Here is a 21,049-nt window from a genome sequence, read left to right as displayed (position 1 = left end):
AAACAAATTGTGATCCAGGCAGTGGAATACTATGCAGCAATACACATAAGTGAAGCTTCTATGCAGCAACTTGGATGAATCTCAAAAGCACCATTTCGAGCAAAAGCAATATATACCATATGATTCCATTTACGTCATCTTCAAAATCAGGTAAAACCAATCTGTGGTGATAAAAGTGAGAGTAGTGGTTACCCCAGGATTGATAAGTTGTATTGACTGGAAGATAGGAGGGAATTCTCGGGCGTGATAGAAGTGTTCCATATTTTGATCTGGATGGTGGTCACACTGGGCTATACATATGTGTCTTAGCCTATTCGGGTCTCTATGACAAAATACCAGAGATGGATAGCTTGTAAGCAATGGAAATTTATTTCTCACAGTTGTGGAGGCTGGAAGTCTGAGGTCAGGGTACCAGCATGGTGATGGCCTTCTTCCAAATGGCAGACTTCCTGTGTCTTCACATGGCAGAAGGAGGCAAGGGAGCTCTTTTGGGTTTCTTTTACAATATATCTGCCCTCATGACTTAATCACCTCCCAGAGGCCCAACCTCAATACCATCACCTGGGGGGTTAGGTTTTAACACATGCATTTTGGGAGACATATTCAAACCAGAGCAATATGTAAAAAAATTCACAAAACCATACCCTTAAGATTTGTTCATTTTACTCCTAAGTGTAAATTACATTTCAATAATACATTGTTTAAAAAAATCCAAAGTCCTTTCTATGGTCCATAAGGCCCTAGGGATGGTGTCTTCTTTGGCTCCCTCTTTGACTTCATTTCTTGACACTCTTCCCCTTATTAATTTTCCAAACACACTACCTTTCTTCCTGGTCCTCTAACACATCAAGCATGCTGCCACCTTTGCATTGACTCTTCCCTCTGTCTGTAATCTCTGTCCTCAAATATCACCTTTCATTTTATTCAGGTCTTTGGTTCCAGTCACAGTCACAGCTCTCTGGAGAACAGAGCTCCAGGCACGGACTTAAGCACTGTTAGTGCTCCATTTGGGAGGTAAATCCCACACAGCTGGTCACTCAGTATATTTGTTTCCTAGGGCTGTTGTAACAAAGTACCACAAACAGGGTCACCTAAAACAACAGAAATTTGTTGTCTTGCAGCTCTGGAGGCTAGAAATTCAAAATCAAGATGTTGGTAGGGCCATATGCCCTCTGAAACCTGTAGGGGATCCTTCCTCGTTTCTTCTAGCTTCTGGTGTTTGCTGACAATCCTTGGTGTTCCTTGGCTGGTAGATGCATCATTCCAACCTTGGTCTCTGTCATCACATGGCCGTCTTCTCCCTCTGTGTCTCTGTCTTTTCTTCTTATAAAGACATCAATCATATTGGGTTAGGATCTGCCCTGATGACCTCATCTTAACTCAATTACACCTGCAAAGACCCTCTCTCCAATAAGGTACTGGGTTCAAGACCTCAACATAGCTTTTGGGGAACACAATCCAAACTACAGCAGTCAGTAAGCACATAGGCTTGGTCACACAGGTCGACTTCCGACAGGCTGTATGGAGAAATCATATATTGGAACAGTGCATCAGAGGGAAAAAGGGAGAGGACGTTTATCTGCCCAGTATCCTCCAATCTCTTGTCTCCCACTGGTCACAATTCACTCAGGGGGAATTAAATCCTCTGCATGTCCGTATTTCATCCTTTAGCCCCATCGGCAGTTGCTCAGGAGACAAAGCCCTGCAGTTTGGCGTTTCAGCTGAGTTTGGAGAGGAATGCGGAGAGGAGTCAGACATTCTAGACCTGCGGCTAGTGATCCTCAGGCAGGGAAACCACAGTGGTCTGCACGGAGTCTGTAAGACTTCGCTGTGGCAACCAAAGAGGAGCAAGTGGCTGGGACAGACAGGTCCCACACTCTGCTCAGATGTCACCTTCTCAGGGAGGTCTTTTCTGACTACTTTGTATCAAATAGAAGCCCCTTCTCCATCTCTGTACTACCTTATTTTGCTTAATTGTCCTTCATAGCCTGTCCCCACTAGACATATATTTATGTGTTAATTTGCTTATATTTATTTTACCCACTACAATATTGCATGCAAGTAGGACACTAGCATAGTGCCTGGCACATTTGTAGGAGCTCAGTAAATATTTACCGGCTTGAATGACTAGATGAATTAATGGTGTAAAGAAACGAACCTCCTGTTGGGAGGTAACTGAGTGGGTGGCAGTGAGGTTATCTTAGACACAGACACACCTATCACAAACAGGTCAGGACCCAGCTTCACCTGAGGGGAAGGCTCCATTTCCAGGGTTTAAACTGTGCAGCTCCCAGAGTTGGTGAGGAGCTGCCAGAATCACAGCTGCAAAGCCTCAGGGCCATCAGGAAGAGGAAAGAACTGACAGAATTGGAGTCTCCCTGTTGTGAACTTGGAGAGCTGAAAGTGTGTGGTCCCCCTCGCCCTGCAGAGTCATAGCAGGTAAAGAATCCTGTCTTTGCCTCTTGACTTCTTCCTAAGCCTCCTGAGTTATTTTCTGCCTCTGAAACTAAACTAGTACTTCTAATCCAGAAATGCCAGTAAATGTATCTTCTTTAGTAGCACAGCACTACCATATTTTTTTTATGTGAAAATTGGGACACCTAAGCAAAAGAGCTCAACTCATTACTTCACTGTCCAGTCAAAATTTTATGTCTCACTTTAAATGACAATTCTCTGTTTACTTCCTTCAAGTTCTGCATGTTTTGGGTTTAATATAATCAATATGATTTTTAGTCATAAACTCATTTCTGCGCTTATTTTCTCTACGGAATCCACTATATAAAGCAATCTATTTTTGAAATATGTTGGAGCCCACATTGGATTACAGATGAAAAGGAGATTGTAACAAATGTTGGGTGGCTGTAATTCACTTGAAATTGTTTTCATGATAATTTTCTCTATTAGTGTGAAAAATGTGTATAATAACAAAGACAGAGATTTTCTGACTTGAATAATATACTATGCTCCTCTTGCATAATATCAAAAAGCAACAGTAGCTTGTTATTTCACCAAAATAGATATACTCCACTAGAAAATTGGCCTAAGACTAATGCTGTGACATGGTGACATTTTCCTCACCCCAAACTATTTAACCAAGTTCATTACTGCCTCTCTAGCCAACTCAACCTGAACAAGTAGCATATAGTACACTTCCACACACAGAGGGACATTTGTTTAGGTAAGGAAGATTTCGGCTCTGGTGGTGATGAGGGAGCATGGGGCAAGCTGAGGGCAAAGTACAGGCTAACAGCACGCACCCCCGCTGCCCCAGGTGGGATATGTGTGATATTCCTCAGACACTCCTGGATGCCCAAGAACAAGGGAAAGGAAAGAAAGCAAATGGTTGGCTGACAGAGATCACAGTCATGAAGGACAGGAGTCTCCTATCCATAAGTTTATGGATAACTTAGTAAACTGCAAGAAAAAGGCAATATTATCCATAGCCTGATCTCTGGAAACCTATCGACTCTGTTTCCAGGAGCCCTAATATCACCCTCATCAAGATGGAAAGGGGTTTAAGTGCTTGCCATGGTGGCATGGGAAACTAAGGCAAGTGAAAAATTAAATTCCCTTATTGCCGACAGCCCATTGACGAGTCCTTGAAACAGGCAGAGTGACCTCCCTCTAGGAGTGCAGTTGCCTCGATGGTGACACTTTACTAGGGGCAAAAGGGACTCTTGGCTTAACATTATCCTGGACCCCCACTCCCACCCCAGGATCCTGTAAGTTGACTTTAACATATAAAAATTCCTTTAGAAACTTCCTTTATCTCAACTCCCCCAAGATATATGCTGGCAATCATACTCCAAGCTATGGCTCCCTGATGTGCATCTGAAGGGTCTCATGACTGAGGTTTTACTAAATGGTAATAAATGGCATTTTCCTAACAGCAGCTAGCCACTCAAGGTCCTGGAAACCTTGTTTCCAAAGTGCCTTAGAGACTTACTCTATCCCTAACCCCCTCCCAACCTGAAGGTATATAATCAGTTACCTGTCACAACCCCAATGCAGCTCTTTCTTCCCATGAGTCCTGGCCCCATGCTTTAATAAAATCACCTTTTTGCACCAAAGATGTCTTCAAGAATTCTTTCTTGGCTGTCAACCCTGAAACCCCCACCATCACCCCAAAACCCCATCAGTGGGGTGTTGAACCTGCTCCTTATTTAGACCAGAGTGATTTGCCTATCAGTGATTTTTTCACAGTTCTTGATTACAGAGGAACTGTCCCTTCTGAAAACATGGCCAGGTGGAGCATTCAAACTCTTTCATAACCAATTCCCCTTAGGCAGGGGGTTCATATATGAACTAATGCAAATAACTACCAGTTTTCTTTATAGAGGTCAGTATCTTTCTCTATAATACAATTTTACTTCTGGAGCAAAAGACTTTTCTTCTCTTTTAGGACGTGCTTCCATAACTAAGTCATACATTTTATCTCTGAGTAATATTTTTTTTGAGAAGGTTCATTTTAACTATGTCTCCTGACTATACAATTTACCTTTCTGCAGAAGACTATTACCACACATAGCCTCTTTTTAGGGACTATAAAAACTGACAACTTAAAATTTTACATTAGTTCATCATGAATCTGGAAATTGGAAGGCAGTCACTAGATAATCCCAAGACTATTTTTCCTTGTTTTTCGTAATATTTCAGTGTTTACTTTAATTCCAGTGCCCCCAAATTGGATATATCTAAAGTGCAATTAAAACTGCATAGCTAGGGGCGCCTGGGTGGCGCAGTCGGTTAAGCGTCCGACTTCAGCCAGGTCACGATCTCGCGGTCCGTGAGTTCGAGCCCCGCGTCAGGCTCTGGGCTGATGGCTCGGAGCCTGGAGCCTGTTTCCGATTCTGTGTCTCCCTCTCTCTCTGCCCCTCCCCCGTTCATGCTCTGTCTCTCTCTGTCCCAAAAATAAATAAAAAACGTTGAAAAAAAAATTAAAAAAACAAAACAAAACTGCATAGCTAATTCCGCTCTAATTGGCTCTTACATGCCATAATGATACAAATACCAAAAACAAACAATTCTACTTTTAAGACTCACAAGAAGCCTAATATGAGGTTCTAAAAATGGGTCATTGTGACTTTGCCTTATCGATAAAATTTTTATATTATCATCACCAAATTGTTAGCCACTTTCCTATCCCTGCCTATTGTTTTAAGATTTTAATCCAAATACACTCCCCCAAATTGACAAATCTTGCAAGTTTTAAATCAAGACCACGATGCTTGTTTATTATAAAGCACAGATTGGGCCTCTCCTGATCAGACAGTTTTAATTATGCATTTCTTCTTTAGAAAGCTTATGAGACCATGTGAGCTACACTCTCCTAATGAGTGTGGTATTCCTGTGGTAGTCCTTACAACTCCCAGATGAATAGCCTTGCCCGGGAAAAGCAATTGTCTTGGTTGAGTAGGCATTAATGTTGAAGGTATGGAAAAGGAAGTTGGCTTGATTCTGTTTTCACTAGCCTATCACAGATGCTAAATTCAAGTTTCACCTGAGGCACCAAACTAGGATAGATATGAAATCCCAAAGTGAGGTGCCAAGATGCAGGCCTTCAATCAAAATACCAAAGAAGACAAAGATCAGCTCCATGAGTCTAAAACTTCCCATCGCAGGAGGAAATAACAGTGTCCAGGAAGTGGAAACTCAAGGAGGATTTCCTAAGGAGTATTTTCTTGGTGAGAGCTGTGCTATGATTCCTACCACCAATGGTGGCGGGTAGGGAAGGCTCCACTGGGCCACTCAGAGAACAGTTCCCTAAAGTCAAGAGCAAGGGGAATTCATGTCTGACTCCAACCCTGGAATCTACAGATCAGGGGAGAGGATTTGTGAATTTCTTGGCAATGGGGGTAAGTGCTGTTGTTAGGACTAGTCTGTGCTTTCAGAGTTTATTGGGGGTGGGGGGAATAGGCACAAATATTTCTATGGACCAGATGTGAGACACATAGGAGAGAACAATCCCGCAGTCCCTATAAGTCCTGCTCAAGAAGACAGCTGGGTATGGGTGGAGGGTAAATTCGGATGCGTACAGAAGGAGGCAGTTTGGAGGGGACCTCAGGGAAGCCAGGTCCGAAGGGGGAGCAGGTAGCCAAAACAGTGGCACCTGCCTACACTGAAGGTCCAGCAGGAAGGCTGACCAAGAATATGTGAAATACCCACGAGAGAAAGAGCTGACCTGATACCTTTGTCAGGCCTGGAAAATGTGATGCCAACTGTCCCAGCCAAGGGAGAACTTTCCTTCCCTCCTCTCCTTTTCTCTCCTCCCTTCCCTAATTCTTTGATTCTAGAAGGGTAAAAACTAGCAGGCATTAAGTACAGGCAGAAAGAGCAAGGAAAAAAGAAGCTGACCATATCTTCTTTCCTAAAGGCTGGAACCAGCCTGTACCAGCTCTAAATGGGGGAGGAAGAGAGAATTCTCCATGAATAAAGATAGAAGTATTTAGTAATATATTGGTTTGGACACTTTAACAGAAAAACTGTAGTACTTTCTATCATCTATAAGTGACCAAAAAGGGCCTGAGTGGCTCAGTCAGCTAAGCAAAGTTTTCCAAAATGTATTCCAAGGACTACTAATTCCTAAAGATTTTAATAGGGACTCCATAGGGGCACCTGGGTGGCTCAGTCAGTTAAGCATCAGACTCTTGGTTTTGGCTCAGGTCATGATCTCATGGTTCACGGGTTCGAGCCCGTGTTGGGCTCTGTGCTGACAGTGCGGAGCCTGCCTGGGATTCTCTCTGTCCTCCTTTCTCTGCCCCTTTCCACCTCCCTGACTTGTGCGCTCTCACTTGCATGTGCACACAATCTCTCTCTCAAAATAAACTTAAAGAAAAATAATAAGTGACCAAAAAAGCTATATATCCAGTGGCAGAGTAGAATTACCCTACTGAGCAAGTCTAAAGCAGAGAGAAAAAAACACTAAAATTGCTTTTATTTATTTTTTTAAAGTTGAGGTACATTTGACATATAATATTATATTAGTTTCAAATGTACAACATAATAATTTAGATATTATTATGATCACCATAACAAGTGAAATGATCACCACAATAAGTCTAGTTAACATCTATTACCACATATGGTTACAAAAATTTTTTCTTATAATGAATAAAGTTGCTTTCATAATTTCACCCAGAAGTCCTGCTTCTTCAATAAATTGGTTGTATCACCAGCAAGAGTGATGGATATATTTTTATAACCCACCTTCCAGTTAGGTAGCTAAAACAGGGTGAATCAGATTCTCCCTATACACAAATATGGGGATGTCTAATGAATGTCTAATCTATAATAGAATTCCCAAGACTGGGAAAATGTGAGGCCTTATTGTGCTTCTGTCACTGTGCTACTGATCTCTATATTATAATATGAAGAATGACAGAGCCAGGTAAGCATAGAGTGAATGGAGAAAAGATTGTGAGACCAAGTCTAAAATAGTCTTCAGGAAACTTTAGTGTTTCTCATAGAGGCAGACACATCCTTTATATCTCACACAGCCAAAATGCATAATTAACAGATGCCAAGGCCCTTTAGTATAACAGATCTCAATTGATTGTCACCAGGTTCCCATGAAATGCAGAGGGCATTTCAGATAATAGCAGATGCTATTTATCTGCATTATACAGAAAGTAATAACTGTAATATAATATAGATAATATTATATAATACAACAATAACAACAACAACAACAACAATAATGGCTGGCACTTATTGAGGATGCATTATGTACCTGGAACTTATGCTAAATTTCCTATAACCATCATATTCATGTATAATTCCATTAATGTCTCCACTTTACTGATGATGAAACAAGGTCTTAGGCTAAGTAATTCACTTAAGGTCAAACTGTAGAGGATGGAACTGCAACTTAATCTCAACCGTTTCTCAAGTTCCTAACCCTGAACCTCTGCTCAGATGAACAAAATGGAACTTGAACATTAAGTAACTCATTCAAAGTTCTACAATTAGTAGTCACTGGCATTAATGAACTTGGGTCTTGTAACCTATCCTTATCTCATTGGAGATCTTCAATGAAGATCTCAGCTCTCTCATAGAGAAAGAATTCACTAACCTATAGGAAGGAGATTAAACAAATATTTTTTGCCAATGAAAAAACAGGCCTCAAAGGAAGATACTTTAGGTAAATTATATCCATACATTAGAATATTTTGTAGCTATTATTTTAATGAGTTTTTTATTTATTATTTATTTATCCATACATTAGAATATTGTGTAGCTATTATTTTAATGAGTTTTTTATTTTTTATTTATTTATATTTATTATTTTAATGATTATTTTAAACATGTAAAGCACTTTTCCATTCCAAATAGAAAAAGTAACATAAAATACTAATGCTTTCAAGTTTGTATGAATGCATGTATCTATATACATATGCAGTTAACCCTTGAATACCTTGGGTTTGAACTGCAGGGGGTCCACTTACATGTGGATTTATTTTGATCAATATGGACAGTACAGTAAATGTACTTTCTCTTCCTTATGATCTTCTTAGTAATATTTTATTTCCTGAAGCTTACTTTATTGTAAGAATATAGTGCACAATACATATACATAATGAGGATTAGCTGACTGATGTTGGTAAGGCTTCTGGTCAACAGTAGATTATTAGTAGTAAAGTTTTGGGGGAGTCAAAATTATATACAGATTTGACTGCATGGAGGTGGTAATGGTGGGGAGGCAGTGGTGGGAGGCTGAAGGTGTGTGTGGTGTGTATATCAGCGCCCCTAATCCTGAAGCGATTCAAGGGTCAACTGTACACGTAATTGAATGTAAGTAGCTAGTTATATGCATGTTTTTATGGGTGTATATATGATTGTATCTTTTTCAAATGGGAAATTAAGAATAAAATGCACTAAAGTATTAGAGATAAATTATTATCTCTAGGTGGTGGAATTATGGGTAGCTTTTACTTTTTCTCCTGTATTTTCCTTTATTTTCCTCCAAAAGATCAATACATGTTCTTTTTTATTTCTCCTACCAGATGGGTTTATTATTTGTTATTATTATTATTTGCTTTTCCAGTTTTATCTGAGATATAATTTGCATACCATAAAATTCATTCATTAAAAATTTTTTTTTTTTTACATTCATTTATTTTTGATAGAGAGAGACAGAGCACAAGCGGGGAAGGTGCAGAGAGAGAAGGAGACACAGAATCCGAAGCAGGCTCCAGGCTCTGAGCTGTCAGCAAAGAGCCTGACCCGGGGCTCAAACTCATAGACTGTGAGATCATGATCTGAGCTGAAGTCGGACGCTTAACTGACTGAGCCACCCAGGTGCCCCAAAATTCGCTCATTTTAAATACACCAATGATATTGTTAAATTTACAGAGTTGTGCATTCATCACAACAAGCCAATTTTAGCACATTTCCAACACTCCAAGATTTCTTGGGCCCATTTGCAGTCACTCCCCATTCCCACTCTCCAGACCTAGGCAATCCCTAATCTACTTTCTGTTTCTATAGACTTGCCTTTTCTGCACATTTTATCTAAATGGAATCATACCATATGTGGTCTTTTTAGTCTGGCTTGATTTACATTCTTTTAAAGAAAGAAAAAGAATAAATATTCTCTGGTTCTTTGCCTTTCGCATCAAAACCAAAGAAAATCCCTTACTTTCTTCCTCTTCATAATAGCATAATCATGTTACAACATCGTCTTTACCTCCATAGTTCTTGACTCAAATCCCTTTTAGACCATAAGAGTAAGTTGTAGAACAGTGAACTTATTCCAGATATTTCAGGGGTCTCTCCTATCCTTGTTTCTCACAAGTTTCCTTATTTCTTTATGTTAAAAAAATATATAACTATTGTATTCTTATCACCTGGGCAGTCATTTTTTACTTGTCTTCTACTCTTGATTCTTTTGACCAAACCAGTGACTCCATCTCTGAAGTGCAAGGGCTTTGGAATCAGACCTGGGTCTGGTTCAGGAACCCCCAGTCCTGAGAGGCCAGTAGCCGGGCTCTCAAGAGCAAGTTATCAATCTTTCCTGAGGCTCAGTGTCCTTGTGCTGGTGAGTACATTGGAGTAACTGGTACCTACGACCACAGCTAAATGGGAACATAAGAGGGCTCTGGGTAAGCCAATGATTGCTGGTACTCCTTTGAAAGAATATATTTTTTTTAAACGTTTATTTATTTTTGAGACAGAGAGAGACAGAGCATGAATGGGGGAGCGTCAGAGAGAGGGAGACACAGGCTCCAGGCTCTGAGCTGTCAGCACAGAGCCCGACGCGGGGCTCGAACTCACAGACCGCGAGATCATGACCTGAGCCAAAGTCGGCCGCTTAACCAACTGAGCCACCCAGGCGCCCCGAAAGAATATTTTTTAAATAATTCTTCAACTTCTATTTTGAGGAAAGACAGGGTTTCCATAGAGCAAAACAGATGCCTTGCAGTTCATTAGACCTATGCTCCTTAGAATGCACATTTGACTTCTTGGGCTCTCATTGCCATGTCAAGTAGCTCATCAAGGCTCTTTTAACCCAGACAACACTCTCCCTCAAAGGACTGATAAATATAATTTTCTATGTTTCATTTTCCAAGATTTTTGTCCCTTTTTGTGGAGTAGTGGCCTGGGCAGCTTTCCTTCTGACTTGGCTTCATAGAATGTTCTGAAGATTAAATGGGATAACGCTTGTGGAGATCTCTGCATAGCTTGTGACACCAACGGATATTCAATAAATGGTGACTCTTAGTATTATGGCCAAAAACCATGTCAACTCTGAGATTCTGGTAATGAAACATCATATGCAGTCATTTTTTCCTCTAGCTCCTTACATTTATTCTTGAGTAAAGGCATTTTGAGAGAGCATTTGGTAACCTTGAAATGTTCTCAAGAGCTCTTTATAAACAAATCTTAATAAATATGAGACCCATTTCCTCCCTCATACCTCTATCAGAAAGAAAAGCAGCAACAGAAATGCTTTTGGTACTCTTTGTATAGCGTAACATTTTAAATAGTACTTACCTAAAACATGATAGAAATGGATGGAGGTCAGCTGGGGACAAGCACCAAGCAGGGAGGTGTTGCTGAGAGAATGGGGTGGCAGGTCTGAAACCAGATCCTGGCTATCGAGCAGAGGGAAAACAGCAAAGTCTTTGGAGGAGTTTTATTAGGATAAAAGCATCCCAGAATGCACCTGCTGTTTCATTCTCCAGTCTCCTTGAACCTCCTCTGAGCAGGGGAGTAAGGGCAGGGCAGGAGAGAAAAACACCAAAGTGAGGTTAGCAGTGCTATGTCTCTTTTCCCATGATCTATTCCTAAAGGTACAGCATAAATATCAAAACAGGGTTTGGTAGTAGTCCGAAAGATTTAACTTGTCCCCAAATTCCTAAATAACGATTAGAGCTTAGTTTGATTTTTGGCTGAACGTAACCAAACAACTTCTAGGCATAACATTTGTTGTGCACGCCTACCAGGGACAGGATGAAGTGACCACCTACCCATTCCACACTCCAGTCAAGGAAAGGGCCGGCACGTGGGGCCAACCATGCAAGTTTGCCCATGTGCCTTGGGATCTTGGCTCCCAGACCCCAAACCTCAGTTCTGCTTGTGGCTCCACTACTCCCCACTCTTAACTGTGTTTCTTCTCTCCATGCAGGTGATGGAGGCCCAAGCAGGTCCCAGGTTCAAGGCCAGAGACTTTGGCTAGGCATCCCCTCCCACTGGCTGACCCCCCCCCCCCCCCCCCCCCCCCCCCCGCTTCCAACATGCCCAACATGCCTTCACTGCCCCTCCATTCCATCCCAGCTCTTCCTCACCCTTCAGGACAAACTGTCCCCTGGACTCCACACTTGGTGACTACCGTGGGTGCTCCGGCCCTAAGCCATGATAACCTTCCTCTTCCTCCCTTTTGAAAGGGGAAACGGGAAAGGTGAGCAAGAAACCGCCAGCAAGTTTCGACCACCGCCGAGGAAGACTAATGGGTTTCTAAGGAAACAGGGAGGCAGCAGCCATTTTAGTGGCATTCAATGTATGAAAAATATATACACTGACATTCACCCCCGCCCCCTCCTCCTCCCCCTCCCCCCTCCCCACCCGTGGCGCCTTCGCTCCGTCCGCGCTTCCGAGGCCCAGGTCTCCCTGAGACGTGCGGCCACCTGTCGCAGGTGGCCGGCCACGCTGGGTCGCCCCGAGCCGCCCTCCCCGCAGCGGGCGGGACCGCGGGACTGCCCACCCTCGGCGCCGCAGTGCAGCTGCGGGCGGGCGGCTCGGGCCCTCCCGGCCCCCGCGTCCCGCCCCTCGAGTCCCCTCCCCCGCCGGCCCCCCGCCCCGCAGGCCGCGGGAGCCCGCTGGGAGGGCGGGCCCGTTGCTGGCGCGCTGGTCGCGAGACGGGCCGGGAGGAGCGGGTCGGCGCCGCGGGCTGGGCGGAGGCGGAGGCAGAGCGAGCGCGGGAGGTCGCTGCAGCCGGGGACACCGCGCGCCGCTGCCCAACATGGTCGCTGCGCACGCCGCCCATTCTTCCTCCTCAGCCGAGTGGATCGCCTGCCTGGATAAAAGGTAGCTCGGGTCCCTCCCCCCCCCCCCCCCCCAAACCGGGCTGGGGCGCGGCGGCGCCGCCCCTGCCCCTCACCTGGGCGCAGCGCGGGGGAGGGAGCTGAGAGGGGCCGCGTCCCGGCCGGGGGAGGGGGGCTCACCCAGACCCACCCCCCCGCCTCCCGTGGGCGCGCGCCACCCGCACGAGATTCTTCCACGTGGTGGAGACAAGGCAGCGCAGTGGGATGCGGGGGCAGCGCCAGCCGCTCCGGGCCCCCCTCGCCCGGCCCTCCTTCACCTTCTCCTCGGCCGCCCCCCACTCCCCCCGCGCGCGCCCACCCGCGCCCACCCGCCGGCCCGCCGCTGCAGGCTGCGCTCTTGGGTGGGGGGCGATTTCCCCCCGGCCTCACGGGACGGCAGGATAGCTCCGTACCTTTCTTCTTGCTGTTCAGACCGTAGGGGTACATGTAATTTAAGTTTTAAGGAGGGGTGAGGGGAAGGGCAGGTGCAGAGTAACGTTCCTTTTTTGTCCCCGAAAGCAAAGTGTGAGGGACCCAGCGGAGCTGTCAAGCAAGTGCCTCGCTGAAATTCTCAGCTCCTGCCCCCGCAGTCGCTTGCTCAAGGTCTGTGTTAGGAAGGTCACGCGGGAGACCGCTTTCCCCGGAGTGCCTGCGTCTCGGGGGGGAAAGACCGTGACTCTGAAAAATTAAAAATCACAAAGCATCCTTAACTCCTGACGACAGCTCTACAGAAGGAGGGTGTCCCCGTGTAACAACTGCGGACTGCAATTGTTTCCAGGCTCTGACAGCATAATTCTCTGTTTGTCCAGATTGTGGGTTTAGCAGTAAACAGTACGCAGTATGTTAGCAATTATTCTTTATTACCCTGATTAAAAGGTGATGCCTCTGAACTTTTAAGAACTGAGCAGAGAGATCTTGCAGAGTGAACTGCCTCTGAATTTTCGGGTTTGATGCGGCAGGGCAGTGATTCATGTCTTGCAGCTATCTGCATGACATCTCTATTTGCATTTGTGTGAAATATTTTGGGCTCTGCCATATTGAAATTTTTTACAATTAGCAGATTCCTAACCAGATCAAACTTGAAAATCTTAAATGTGACATGCTCTGAATATTTTACTATTACAGGCCTTTGTTGAAAAAAATTAAGTAATTTGAGAAAAGCTAAATGTGGTTCATTTGAAAAATTAATATATCTGAGAAATAATCTTTACTTTCAATTACCACACAGTAGCAAGATTTTTTGGCAGACAGTGCCCTATTTACTCGAAAATGATATGTACTAATATTAGAAGAATTGCTTGCAATAAATAGTAAGAGAATTGAAGTGATGGTTAAATCATACAGAATTATGTAGAGGAACTGAGAGCATATTTAAGTGAAGAGGCTGCTAATGTGATAAGTAATCTAAATTTAATAGTTTAGGAAAGATGAATTATAAAAGAAGAGAAAATCAAGCTCTTGTACTTGACCTATAAATAGTAGTGCTTCCTCACCAGTGAATTTTTTTAGATAATAGATTACATATTTCTATTTTCAGAAATGCGTGGCGTGCCTTTTCTGAACAGTCCGCAATTCACTGGAAATCCTTTAGTCAATAAGTACTTATGGCAGAATCATAGAGCAATACTAACACAAGTGGGGTGTATTTGACTCTGTCTTTTCATAATGTGGATCTGCCCAAATGATTTTGTTTAGAATATATTTTTAGAACATAGAGCCACAATCTAATGCCACCACCATTCACAGTATGGGAAAAAACCTACCAAAGGTGGGGGAAAAAAATAAACCTCCACAAATACTGAGCCTAGCATTCATGGAGTATGGGAGAGTGGATAGATCAATAAATAAGTTAAGGGTTTTAGGCCCAGACTGTCACCAGCTCTGATCTTGGAGATGTCACTTTTACTTCCCTGAGTGTCTGAAAAATGAGGATAGAACTGTCTTACCAGGGATTAGTGGATCAAATAACAATAACAAATGGTGAAAGTAGTACTTTGAAAACTGGGAAGTGCCATGTAAATATTTTATTTTGTGGTGTCAAGATAACCTTGCATTTTTCTGTAGTGTTGATGCTAGAATTCCTTTAAAGAGCAGATAGGAGTGGCAATCTCATTCCAAGAGGGCCTTGGGGTACTTGTTCTGAAGTTGCATTTTTAGTTAGATTGTTAACTTTGTGGGGGAGGAGGAAGATTAAGGGTGCTGATGGAAGTTGGGAAACTGCCCTCAGTATTTCTGAGAAATGCAATCGTGATACCTTATTCCAGGTACTGTGGGGCTGTGTGGGAGGGTGGTGGGGGCAGGGGGTAAAAAAAAAAAAAGATGAGTTGCCATTGACTTGGGATGGGTGGCCAGAATGGGATAGCTACATAAACAACTAACCACAATGCAATGGTAAGTGCTTTAATGGAGATGTATGAAATGATTTGGGAATGCCAAGGAGACAGTTATCAGCTCTGCTTGGCAGGGATGCTTCCTACAGGTTCTTGCCTGGACCTTGGAGGTTGAGGGAAATTTTATCAGGCAGAGAATTTGGGGAGGGCATGCCAAGTAGAGGGAGCAGTGTGAACAAAGACACACAGGTGTGGCATATACATATGTTAATTTCTTCCCAGGCACAAATTCCTTTTGGAACCAAATCGAGAGCATAGGAATGTGTGCTCTATTTTTCTAAAACTTGCAATCACAGACATTTTTAAACATAAAACACACACAAAAAAGAAGGAATGGTACAATGAACCCCTATGTACTATTTGGGGATATGATGCTGGGGGACCTTTCCCATAGCTGCAAAATGTAGTTTGGGTATATACATCATGCAAGTGACACCTGTTGTAGACAGCTAGAAAAAGAGGGACCCAGGGGTTGGAAATAAAAAAGAGGAGCTAAAGGAAAAAGTGCCTGAGTAAAGAAGTACACAATACAAGTTGAAACAAACAAAACAAGGAAAATAAAGCCTTAGAAGTGTTTTTAGACACACCTAGAAAGTTGTCATAGGCAGGCAATGCTATAATAACTTGCATGTGGGGAGGGGGTTGAAAAATATATAGATTAAAGAAAAAAATCCAAAGCTTTTAATGTATCAACTGTCCAAGTTCTTGGACTATGGTGGGAACGAGGAGATGAGATTGTACAAATACTAATCTGACAATGAGAAACACATTTGAACATTTGGATGGATAAAAGCCATTGAAAAAAGTCTCAGCAGACATACCGTTAAGCAAAACAAACTTATTATTTCATTGATCTTACATTATTGATCTTACATTATTTTTCATTGATCTTACATTATTTTTCATTGATCTTACATTATTTCATTGATCTTACAATTTTTTTCTAAGCAGGGAAGGTAATTAGAAATGTATTACATAAAAAAACAAAGAAATGTATTACATACTACCCCCTATTTGGGATTTAGGATATGAAAAGTATCTGTGTGTGTTTGTGTATGTGTGTATGTGTGTGTGCATGCATACATGTGCGTGCTCTGTGTGCTGACCATTGTTTAATTTTACTGAAAATATTTTTCCCATAAGAATTTAAGTTTGCCACCTATGAACTTAAGACCCATTTATAGGTAATAATTCTTATGGTTGGTAAGGCAGTATTTCAAAGATACCACACGTAACTCACAGATGTATAGTGAATCACTGCCGGTATTCATTGCTATGGAGCAGGGGACAGATCTACCAGCTGTCAGTGTGTCTCCTGAGCTAAGAATGGGTTTTACATTTCTGAATGGTTGGAAATAAACCAAAAAAAATTACTGTTTTGTGACCCATTAAATGTATATGAAATTCAAATTTCGATGTCCATGAACAAAGTTTTATTGGAACACAGCCACACTCATTTGGTTAACATGTTGTCCACGGCTGCTTTCACGCTACAGTGGCAGATTTGAGTAGCTGCCGTGGAGACTGTGTGACCACAGAGTTTCAAGTATTTACTGTGTGGATCTTTGAAGAAAAAGTTTGCCGTGTCCTGTTACAGATGAAAGAATCTGGCTGATTGACCGAGAAATCACTGGAGATGAGAGAAATTGTCTCCCTCTGGGAAGGAGTTCGTAATATTCTGGTTTCTCATTCTTCAGTTAGAAGTGTAGCTTGGAGGGACATCCTCAGTTGATGGGCTTATTTGAGGACTGCCGGTGATCACAGGCCAAAGTAGGAAATGAAGTCAACATAGTAAAATCATTGATGTTTCATTTTAAAAACTGCTTCCTATACAGTGTCTATTGCATCTGACTTAATCCCCAAATAGATGTTAAGTATTTTGATGTGATTGAATGAAAGGGAAAGAAATCAAGGAACAAATCTGTTAAAAAACCAAAATGCTTTGAGGCCTGCATGGTGAAAGAGGATGACTCAGAATCAAAGAAGCAGCAGACATGGTCCCACCCCTAAGGAATACTGAAGATCAAAGAAGCACACAGAGAAAAAGGCTATCACTGGGGAAGGCTGGTGTCGACCCAGACCCAGGCACACCCTAAAGCGGATGACATTACCCTGATGAATTCTCAGGGATTGGGCTGGTTTTGCAATCTCAGATTCCTAATTTGTCAGCACATCAAAAATTAGTACATTTTTTTCAGGGACATACACAAAGGTACGAAAATCTCAGGTACTGTAAGAATCAGAGAGACAGTTCATTGATTTGAAAATAAGATCAAAGAGGTGGACACTCACCCCCTGTGGCTGATGTACTCCTTCTGTAGGCAAGCTGTGTGGGAGATCCACTTGTTCCAGAAGCCCATGTTGTACCTTTATAGAGAGAAGCAAAGCTGCCAGGAGATCAGGACACTTACAACTTCTGGCCAGCTCATTCTCTTCCTAGAGTGACAGAGCCTGGGAATTGAATTATAATCAGAAGACAGTTCTGGGAATCCTTCAGGACAGCTTGGCTGTCACCTCTTCCAGTTAGATGACCATTACGTGTGCTCCCATAGCACACTTTGTCCAACACTGTAATATCGTAAGTCAGACTCCATCACAATTTCCTATTTACTTCACTTATGCATCCCTTGATATCAGTTTCTGTATTTCACTCATCGTTTTATCTTCAGTTTCACTGCAACACCGTGACTGTAGAAGGTGCTTATGGGATGAAGGTGAGATTGCTAAATGCATCCTCCTCCTCAGGGATGGAGTAGACTCTGCAACCTTGCAAGCAAGTCCTTGCACCAGCTCCTTTTGCCTTAGAAAAGGCTTGGGTGGGCACCATGGGCATCTGTCTCTGCCGTAACTTCTGTGTTTTCTTGGCAGATGTGACTACTTAAAAAAAAAATTGACATTGTGTAGCTCTATTCTGATCTATTATTGGAAAAGGTTATTATGGAAAATTTCAAAATATACAGAAAGAAGAGAGAATAGTATGTTTCTCTTATATAGCCCCTTCCCCCTCTGATAATTATCAACGCACAGCCAACCTTGTTTTAGTTATACCCCTATTCATCCCCCAATACCCCCAGAATTATTTTGGTTCAAGTACCAGAACATAGTATTATTTTATCTGTAATTATTTTAGTGTGTATCTAAAAGGTAAGAACTCCTTATGAAGCAAACAATACCATTATCACACATTAAAATATTTGACATTAGTTCCCTAAGATAAGCAATATCCAGTCAGTGTTCAAATTTCCCCATTCATCATGTAACTTTTTCTTTCTTGCAATTTGTTTTTATTAGGATCCATGTAGATTCTGTATAGTTGATAATGTCTCTAAGTCTTTTTTATCATTATTGTTATTTTAGAGAAGGAAAGAGAGAGTGAGTGGGGGAGAGGGGCAGAGGGGGAGAGAGAGAGAGAGAGAGAGAGAGAGAGAGAGAGAATCCTAAGCAGGCTTCTGTGCTTGGCATGGAGCCCCATGTGGGGCTCGATCCCACAACCCTGGGCTCATGACCTGAGTTGAAATCAAGAGCTGGATGCTCAACCGACTGAGCCATCCAGGTGCCTCTCTAAGTCTTTCTTAATCTCTGGATTCTCTATCTTCCTTTTTTTTTTTAATGTTTATTTTTGAGAGAGAGAAAGAGACAGGACGTGAGTGGGGGAGGGCAGAGAGAGAGGGAGACACAGAATGAGAAGCAGGCTCCAGGCTCCAAGCTGTCAGCACAGCCTGACGCAGGGCTCCAGCTCCTGGGCCACATGATCATGACCTGAGCCTAAGGCCGATGCTCAACTGATCCACCCAAGGTGCCCCTCTCTCTATCTGCCTTATAATAAGTTTGAAGAAACATTTTTTTAAGTCTGAATTTTAATTATGCCTTCCATGTTGTCTTCTAATATGTCCCTTTATCCCCTGTATATCCCATAAATTGGTATTTGGATCTAGAACTTGATTGAATTTAGATACGATTCTCTGGCAACAATACTTCACAGAAGTGTTACCTACTTGCAACACGATTGCTTTTCATGATGTTAGTGATATATCATTTTTTAAAGTTTAATGCTTGCTAACTGTCTTATCTGCAACTTCTTGGAGGACATCTCATTGTAGCTCCAAATACATGGGAGCACGTGGCATATACATGTGGAGCAATTAGAGGAAAACACAACCCATTATGTAATGAGGGTTAAATTCCGTGGTGCTGATTCTACCTGCCCTAGGATTTTCAGAAAGGAAAGGGACAGCCAGAGCTTGACTCATATTGGAGGCACATGAATGGATGGTGTACCCATGGAGCAGTGGGCCTGGAGAAGGGTGCCCAGTCCATCACACTCATGGCCCTGCAGCCTGGTCTCCTGAACATAACCTGGGAACCCAAAAGAGTCTTCAGAGGAGGAGTGATGTTCAGCAACGCAAATTTTGCTTCCTTGTCTTAGTTTGTATTCCCCCAAATAGACTCTGGTTATTCCAATGAGGGCAGGACTGGCAGATTCCTTTTAGTTCCATTTCCTATTAATTTTCTGTGAATTCTTAACATTTAATAGCCCTTACATAGTAGCTGTCAACCCCCTACCCCCCATCCCGTACCACCTTTCCAACCTAAGGCAGCTAGTTTTCCTTTAGTCAGATTTAAATCCCTCTTCATGCATCTTCAACAGTGGCAGTGAAGAGTGAATTTTCCCTCCAGTACCTCCAATTCACAGATGAGGGAAAGAGAGAAGGGAAGAGGAGAGACTGCTTGGGGAGTACTGAGAGACGGGGGAAAGAGAAAGAGGATGGAAGTAACTGGGTGGGGAGGATGACAGAGAAGGACCCAGACAAACATGAAAGCAAACAGTAGGACTGGCTGGAGAGGAGGCACCTGGTTACTGTGTTTACTCAGTTGCTTCCATGCACATCTGCTTCCTTCCCCTGTACAAAAAGAGAAACAAAGTGCTGTTATTACCCTCTTTTCTCTTCATACGTACTCTTTCCTGGAGTACCTTTCCATGTCCTGTGCTTTAACTATGTAGATTCCTTAAACCCTGTATCTTTGGTTTATCTTCTAGACCAGATACATTTTTGTCTCTCCATTGGATATTCCCACATTAATACCCCATTTATATTTAGGGGCAGACATTGTCTTCACCTACCTCTGCTATAGGGGTTGGAAAAACAAACTATGTACTTTCCTAACCACCCTAGAGGCTAGGTGACTATGTGACACAGTTCTGGCCAATGGGACATAGCAGAGTTCTACTAGAGGCTTCTAGGAAAGATTTTGCTTTATTGGTAAAAGACACAGGTGTATTTGATACCCCCATTCTTCTTTTTATCTGGAATTATGACCTAAGGCCTGGGCCTTTGGCAACCATATTGTAATCCCAGAAGGAAGGCCAGGAGAAACACACATTCTAGTTCTGACTTTGTTCAGCTACTAAGTTTAGGTCAATCATTCTGATTTTTTTATTTTGTTAGGAAAAAAAATCCCTATTTTCATAAACCACTCTTTGTTAGGTTTTCTATTATTTGCTGTCAAAACTATGCCTAACCAAACAAGTTGATACTCAATTTGTCTCAAATGGACTTCATCTTCCTTAGCCTTCTACTCCATTGGTTTCTCCTCCTTACTCCTATTTTATTGACACTACTCTAATTCTCAAAACTTTGACCTTTTCTGTGGCCCTTTTTACCTCCAACCAGACACCGCTTCTTCTCTTGGCCTTTATATTCTACTACATTATTTCAGGGCCTCATCATCTGGATCTGGATCTGGATCCTCTCATTGTTTCTCTCTTCCAATTTGGAACATGTGATATATTCAAATCAGCTTTATTTTAGGGTCAGCCAGATCTGTATTCAAATTCTGTCACTCTCATCTTAGCCATGTGATCTTAGTTAAATTATTAATCTTTCTGAACTTCTGTTTCCAAATCATTAAATTAGATTACAAAGACCAAGTATATGGTATGTTGAGATTTGTGGGCTAATGCAAGTAGAGCTCCTGGTCCTAAGTAGAGAGCATAGTGTAGGGGTTAAGAGTTTGGGAACCATTCTAGTTTTGATTTTTTTTAAGTTTATATATTTATTTTGAGAGAGAGAGAGATAATGCATGGGATGGGACAGAGACAGAGGGAGAGAGAGAATTCCAAGCAGTCTCCATGCAGAA

General features: G+C 42.5%; 1 protein-coding gene and 1 long non-coding RNA gene across 5 annotated transcripts in view; one reads left to right on the top strand and one right to left on the bottom strand.

Annotated features, from left to right (window-relative positions):
• Positions 1 to 346: 346 nt before the first annotated feature.
• LOC131502841 (uncharacterized) lies at positions 347 to 12,226 on the bottom strand. Of its 2 annotated transcripts, none has more exons than XR_009257217.1 (4): positions 12,064 to 12,226; positions 11,787 to 11,955; positions 10,993 to 11,197; positions 347 to 1,517 (listed from the first exon to the last, which is right to left on the bottom strand). It is a non-coding gene; the product is annotated as an uncharacterized LOC131502841 (long non-coding RNA). The 2 variants fall into 2 exon arrangements; XR_009257219.1 differs by having other exon boundaries at positions 11,787 to 11,875; positions 12,064 to 12,224.
• A 15-nt stretch (positions 12,227 to 12,241) lies between these two features.
• The window catches only part of RAPGEF4 (Rap guanine nucleotide exchange factor 4), a 290,928-nt gene continuing 282,120 nt past the window's right edge, over positions 12,242 to 21,049 (top strand). For all 3 annotated transcript variants that reach the window (XM_058713839.1, XM_058713831.1, XM_058713903.1), the window contains exon 1: positions 12,242 to 12,525. In XM_058713839.1, the coding sequence (XP_058569822.1) occupies positions 12,461 to 12,525 (65 nt within the window). In that variant the 5' untranslated portion in view covers positions 12,242 to 12,460. The remainder of the gene's footprint in view (positions 12,526 to 21,049) is intronic.

The sequence above is a fragment of the Neofelis nebulosa genome, chromosome 2, assembly GCF_028018385.1.
Source record: "Neofelis nebulosa isolate mNeoNeb1 chromosome 2, mNeoNeb1.pri, whole genome shotgun sequence".
Lineage (NCBI taxonomy): Eukaryota > Metazoa > Chordata > Mammalia > Carnivora > Felidae > Neofelis > Neofelis nebulosa.
Note: the sequence above shows the minus strand (reverse complement) of the source record. Positions and strands in the feature narration are given on the sequence as shown.